The 7,100-nt window shown below is 50.2% G+C and overlaps 1 protein-coding gene across 1 annotated transcript; it reads left to right on the top strand.

Annotated features, from left to right (window-relative positions):
* Positions 1-961: 961 nt before the first annotated feature.
* On the top strand, positions 962-2,046 carry LOC131288664 (uncharacterized). Its single transcript, XM_058317822.1, has 2 exons — positions 962-1,063; positions 1,138-2,046. The coding sequence occupies exons 1-2, from the start codon at positions 962-964 to the stop codon at positions 2,044-2,046; spliced, it is 1,011 nt and encodes a 336-aa protein (XP_058173805.1).
* The last annotated feature ends 5,054 nt before the right edge of the window (positions 2,047-7,100 follow it).

A 7,100-nucleotide genomic window follows, 5' to 3' on the forward strand; every position in this document is an offset into this window, starting at 1 on the left:
GCGGTCCCGCCGGGTCTCACCACTGCGGGCCGGAAATGGAATTGTTCGAGTTCGATACGGGGTAATTGGATTTCTGACGCCGTCACTTTCTTCACTTCACTTCACCGACGTCGAGTTGCCGTTGGGTTCGCTCGGTTTCGTTTTCGGAATGGTGTTTTCAACGTTGTTCGTCTCGTTCCGAGGGGCGTTTTCGGTTCACCTTTTTATTGCTTTCGATTTCGGTTTTGTTTGCTACCATTTTCGTGCAAATAAAGTGTGTTGATTTTTCGCAACCACGCAATTTTTGCACTCTGACGCAACACGGTCCGGTCCATCATCATCGCGAGGGTCCGGCACGGGGGGGGGGGGCACAAATCAGGAACGGCGCTGGCGTTAAAACAACAGTGGTCAACGGTGAACGTGCTCTCGTCCGAGTGGCCGCCCGGAACCCGGATAGGGGGTTAAACGTGCATCCGGTGAAATCAATTCCGGGCGCGTAGTGAAAACAAACGACCTCCCTTCGGTGTCCACCAGTCTCGGTTAGTGACGACTTCATTCGAAGGAAGTGGTGACGTTCGGAACTGTTTCGCCTCCCTCGGTCATCGTTGTGGCCAGCAGTCGTTAGCACCCACGCACTACAACGCTGACCGTCGCAAACACCAGTTGCTCGGGAGGAGAGAAGCTGGTGGACGGCTTCCGATTGAAATGTCAATACAAATCGGGTGCAAAGGGAACGTTTTCCCAACCGTACGGATGGGTAACTATTTGCACAGTTGCCATCGTCTGAACACTCAAAGCCAGGAGCGTTCGGGAAGCGTGAAGTCGTCCGTAAGGTGTCTCGGGAAGCGCACGGCTCTCTCCGCCCCTGGGGAGATCAAATGTTGGACGGCGATCGGTAAAGTCGCTCGATAAGTTGGCTGAAAGGAACCTTCGAACCGGGGGATCAATTGACTGTGATTTGGTGTTTTTATTGGGGGTGGAAATGAAATACGGAAGCCGCTTGCGCGCCGGGGCGCCATTGATCCTGGCAGTGCTGCTGATGTCGCCATCGGTGACGGGTGTCAAACACGTCGACATCTTTCAGGTCCGTTAGGTCGCACTGTGGAGTAGCGAGGTGGACACTGGAGCCAGTTTTATTGGATGGTTTCATCGTTGCAGCAATTTCAAGATGGCAGCTACGACGAACAGCAGAATCGACCTGCTTCGGGTGATTCCGGGGAGCTCGACTCGGAAGGGACCGTCCGCACGGAACAACCGACGAGTTGCGTGGAGGATGTCCTCCCCACGGATCCGCTGGAGCTGCACGAGAAGCTCGAGGAGGAAACGGAACCACCGAAGACGTCCGTTCGACATCTGGCCGCCCCGGACCTGGTGGCGATGTTTGGGCGACTGTCTACTGGGTTCATCAGTGCCAATCCGTTCCGGATCGGGGAGAGCGTACGCATGGCGCTCGGTGGGATACGGGACAGTGTCCACGCGTACGTTAACGACACCGTGACGAAGTTCGAACACCTACGATACCGCATGATGACCGCCGTCCGCCAGAAGGTGGACCAACTGAACGAACGCATCCGAGCCCACTGGGAGTCCGAGTTCGTGGAGTACCGAGACGTTTGTCTGCCGGACGAGAGCAAGTGCATGAAGCTACTGCACGCCCAGATCGAACAGTACGAGCACCGGTTGCGGGCGAACGTGGACGAGTGCCACGATCGGCTGGCGGAGGAGTTGGCCAACCAGCGCCACCAGGTGGACGAGGCACGGCGAAAGATGGATGGACCGTACCGGAAGATGGGCAAGTGTCTCGATCGAGACGCGGGCCTAGGTCGGAGCTTCTTGGCCTGCACCGGGAGTGCCATGTCGAATGTGGCCCGGTTGGCAACCGACGCGCTACGATCGTTCGCGACCACCATGGGCAGGATGTCGGGCGCCCTCGAGCAACGCGTAGACAAGTTCGACAAGTGCGTTGTCCAGCGGCACCGATTGCTGCAGCAGAACGAACGGCAAGTGTCCACCTCGGTGAAGAGTTGCTTCGAGAAGCAGCAATCCGTACCGGAAGACTTCTTCTAATTCTAGGCAACGGTGTTCGGTAGCTGCCACTCCTGTGTTATCTTTTCAATTTCCTCGGAACCTAGGGCAGTTGTTAATAAAGCACAAACACCCAAATAAATCTTCTCCCGACGAACACGCCAATGTGGACTGCCAATCAAGCTGTCAACGATAAAGCAGCCATCTCGCCGGAAGGCTAATCAAGAGGGACATAAATCTCTTCATTCGCACACAAACGTGCCGGCATGCGAACCGTATCCTAAAACCACACCCCTCTGTCCCACTAGCAACCGGAAGCGAGCAAACGATGGGACGTGTGAAGGACCCAGCGTCTGCCAGCGTGAAATGGCGGCGAATATCTTTTCTTCCTCGCCATACAGTCGTGGGTGGCCAAGGATATTCTCACCCACACCACACCGGCCCTGTGTTCGTAACTCGATTTGCATGCTGTTGACAGATCATGACACTATGCGCAGGGGAAACTACGGGGGACACCCGGTGCAGGATACCGTTAAACTTTATCCGGGGCGAGTGGAACAATCAGCTTCCTAATGAAGCAGAAACGAGATGTTAAAGGCGGATAAGGGGTTTTGACGACCGGATAAGGCCATCCAGCCGAAACTTGCTTTCCGGCATGTGTTGTTAGACAACGTTAAATTACATTGTGTTGATCCACTTGACTCGAAGAGGGCTGCGAGCGGTGTTCGCTACGAGCGACAAGGGACCAAGCCAACGAACTCGGTAACGAACTCCCGTGTGTGTGTGTGTGTGTTTTCCTCTCGTCGAACAGGGAAAACTTTTAAAACACTGCATTGCGGTGAGGTCGACGAAACTTTAAGCAAGTCACGCACAGTGGGAGCTTCTATGAAGGTTTTCGGATAAAACTCGATTCTTTAGCAATTATTAGGGGAGCATTTTCCACACCCTTAGAACTGGTAAATAATGTCTAGCAGTTGGTCTGGGATAGTTATAGTTAGTTAGTTAAAAATACATGAACACCGATTATCATTTGCATCACACACCAACACTGAAAACTGAAAAATAGGAGCATTGAGATGAATGAGATGATAGCGTTACATCAGCAACTAATGATAGTTACGTGTTTTCAATCACGAGGCGTTACGCTATCATCTCATAACCGATATGAAATGACCGTTTTAAGGATTAATGCTACAAGGGATTTTATGATCGTTTAATCATAAATTTAATATTTAGTGATGTTCCATTTGGGATTTAGAACAGATACTGTTTTAGTACATTTAATAAACTGAAGCTGATTGAGTCTTTGGTTCACCTCTTGCTTGAAAATTATTGATTAATTTAAATTCTTTGTTCATTCTTTTATCCCGCCCAATCCGCATTGTGTCAGGGCGTGTCGGCATTCGAACGGAGATCCTCTGTGTACACTTTGCGAAAACGGTCCGATGCCAGAGCCACCACTTCCGTCGCCTGTGCCCTCGCCTGTAAACATAATGAAAGTCAAACAACAGGCAACTGTGAGCACTATTTGCACAACCAACCCCGGCTGCAGTCGCTGCCTCGAACGCTGTAGCACGTGTGTAAACTTATTCCTCGCCATTAGGCGGGTATTCCGCGTGATCCGGCCGTGTACGTGAAGGAAAGTTCCTGCGCTTCACACTGAAACTCTTCAGCGGAATGTTGTTTTCAAGTGAGGAAGCTGTGTGAGATTGAAATTAAATTTTAATTTTCTTGCAACGTCGCGGAAAGTGCGACGATCAGCCGAACCGGTTCTCGTGCTTTCGGCGGTTTGGAATTTGTTGCCGTCCACCCAACCCGGCACTATTTAGTTCCCGCACAAACCCTAAGGCCTCGGGCAAGTTTTTAAGGATGCAAATAGACGCCGGGCCGGTTCGAGGAAAGTAAAAGTTTCCTTCTTCGTCGTTTCCAGCGGGGAACATTAAATGCAGGAAGTGGGTAGATTGCTTTCCCGGTGCAGCTTTTTGCACTTCTTTACGCGAGGCATAAACTTGCGCCCAGTGCGCTGGCCCCAGGAAACTTCCTGGTGCTTAAAATGTTCTTCAGCAACCTTTCTCCCACGGGGGAATTTGTGACACAAGCAGACGACAGACGGCCCAGAATTGTGGGTTTTCCAGTTGGGGTATTTGGCCTCACCACCACATCATTAAGGCACACCACCTCATATGTTGCTGGTTCCAGAGCTAAGCCAGAGGAATTTGAAAAGAACTCCAGGAACTCCCTCTCTCGAAGGGTATGTTTACTTGCCAACCGTCGTCGCACGAAATAGGGCAGTTCGAATCCTCGGCGGCTCGAGAGTGCTAAGATTTCTCGGGAGACTCACCCCTCCTTCCGGAACAGCTATTCGGATCTTCGACGTAGGGCGCGTCGTCAGCAGATGATGGATGAGCTGCAATTTCTCGTGGGGCTCATGTTTTTTGATCCCGTTCCGTCCCGCCTAACGTGCTCCGAACTCTGCACTCCCTCTTTTGCAACACAAGGATATTGCAGGATAATAATATATGTACCAGACGCCGGTGAAGGGAAAGGGAATTGTCGTGGGACCATGGCCCATGGGTTTCCTACCATTTTATGGGAAAACTCTCGAACGATGCGATGATTTCGTGGTTGGCACCGGGCGTGGAATGTGTGTTTCAATTTGGTTCACGGGTTCACATTGTAGAAAGGTACGACAAGCTCGGGAATTCAATCCGCGTTTGATGTTCACTTTTAGTACATCGTACAGTGCAAGTCAACGCCTTGTTACAATGTTGTGGACCGGTTGGAAATACCTTTCACCTAACCTCCAAAACAAGGAAAGCTTTTACAAACCCTCACTAGAAGGCAAAACCCCTTCTCGCATGGATTCAAATGTTTGTCTTCCGTTATATTCTCCTGCTAGGTACAATAACAACTTGAATCCTTTTTCAACTGAATCCTTGCATATCTCCTTCAAACCAGACGATTTCCATAGTCCCGGAACCAAATGGAAACACCGTTTGGACCGGACAGACAAAGTTAGCGCCGGGGTTTACACCTGGATGAAACTTTCCCCGGGTCAATATTTGAAGATATTTCTAGCAAGTAGTGCCGTGTAGACCCTGGTCGTGTTTGTTTGGAAACTCGTAGAACTTTCCCTACAGCATGTTTGACTATCGTTAGAATATGGTTGACTGCAAACAGTCGTTGTACGAAGCATTGGTGGAGCCCTGAGTTGAGGCTTTTGAAAAGCTCCACACGTCTAATACAGGGTGGTTCTTAATAGTTATTCAAAACTCGTATGAGGATCAGTTGGCTCGGCCGAAAGGGACAATATTTGGCATCGAAACATTCTCCCTATTGCTGTACTTAAACGTCGATTTGTTTGTGAAACTTCTCCTTGCGACAGGTATAAGCGATACCAATTTCCCAAACCGACTGTTTTCAGTTCTTGTTAATAGGTGCATATTTGGAAAAATAATATAGTGGTACAGTTTTCAATGAACGCTTAATAGAACCAAAGTGATTTTCTATTAATTAGTAATGAACCATACCATAACGTTTCTTCTTCAATATCCCTCGGAAGAACTGACTTTCCAAGATCTAAGAACAAAGTGTGTTTAATACAACTTCAGGTTATTGGAAATCGTAACCTGAAACCCGAAGGAGATCGCAGTACGCTCTGATTAATAATTAACCGCAACAGTCCGGCCGACGTCCGGATATTGCCGACCGGTGTGCCGATCGGGCGAAAACCGGAAGCAAACTGATTGTGACAGCTAAATTGGAGTTCTCACAGCTCACCGTTCGAGCGAACTAACAATCAATTCCCAAGACCACATCGCACAACTTCGACCGGGGTTCCGGGAGCCGTCCTAACAAACTTCCGTCTCCCGGGTCTTTTGAGAAAACGCTCTTCCAGCTCCACCGTTTACTTCCAGCTCCCGGCGAACCCCTACGGTGGAGCACATTTCTTGCCTTTATTTTTCTCCTCAAGTAGTTTGCCCGTCTCGCCACTCGACCACAAGGACAGCAAAGTTTTTAATAATGTTTCTCTTCTATGAGGCCAATTTCTCCTGTCGCCACCAGTTTTTGCCCCCTCCACCACCGTGCATCCACCGTGCCTTTCCCGCGTCCTGGTTGTGTTTCGGTTTCCATTCTATTCCTTCCACTCATCCAGCTCAGCAAGTAAACCCGGGCCACCGGAAACCGCAATCTACTTTGAGTCTGGTTTACTTTTTTTTCTTTCTCCACTTTCTTTTCTTTGATTTGCGGTTCCCGCGCGCGCGACCCCCGCTCCGTGGGCGTCTGCAAACTTTTATCGACGTCGTAAAATAACGACAATCCGATCAAGACCGTCCCAATCATCCATCCACCTACCCCCCGTCCCAGAGATTGTCCCCCACGATTGTTCGAATGCTCGCACATTTTATTTTATCTTTTTAATATGATTCGAATTTTATGGCCTGCTAACAACGGAAAAGATGAGGAAAATGGGAAAAAAGGTTTTCTTTGCCTTAGCGATTCGATTTCGATTGAGAACGTAGGGTGCGGGAGGTTGTTTTTCCATGCTCTCTTTTCCCTCACAACCTGAATCGATGCTCGCCGCCATACGTGTCGCCTGGTTTGACGGATGAAAAATGAATTTTCCACCACGGCCCGAAAGTTGCCGTCATCGCCGATTCACGTCGGTCAATTGGGCGTAAAATATGATCACTCGTTGTCGCCTCCCTTGCGTTTGCTTTCCCGCGGTGGCGGGCATAAATCGTACGTTTCGCAAACGAAATCGTCGTCACGTATTTCCGCTCCTTGGGCGTGCCAGATGCTCGAGCAGCTCGAGTCAATTGTGAGGAAAAACCGGCTCTATGACGCACATAACTCAATCCGCAGGGCGTGCGCCGTTGCGCTTGTCAACTGTCAACTAGCGATGATGAGCAACGTGTGCGGCGTTGGGTGGTTATGTTGCCGGCATTATGCTGCCGAAAGTGAAAGTTTTCTCTGCTTTCCCGTTCAAAAGCCGTTGCCAATGGATTTTGACCGACTGGCACCGTGTCCAGTTGGTTGCTGCTGCTGTTGCTCCGTTACGGTGTGCCCGGTTGGGGCGTTCGATACGCTTTGCT

This window comes from Anopheles ziemanni, chromosome 3 (assembly GCF_943734765.1).
Source record: "Anopheles ziemanni chromosome 3, idAnoZiCoDA_A2_x.2, whole genome shotgun sequence".
Classification (NCBI taxonomy): Eukaryota; Metazoa; Arthropoda; class Insecta; order Diptera; family Culicidae; genus Anopheles; species Anopheles ziemanni.

Excerpts from the sequence above, each read along its gene's own strand:
- LOC131288664 (XM_058317822.1), top strand. The coding sequence starts at position 962 with ATGAAATACGGAAGCCGCTTGCGCGCCGGGGCGCCATTGATCCTGGCA. Across the intron at positions 1,064-1,137 it reads AACACGTCGACATCTTTCAG|CAATTTCAAGATGGCAGCTA; the intron begins GTCCGTTAGGTC and ends TCATCGTTGCAG.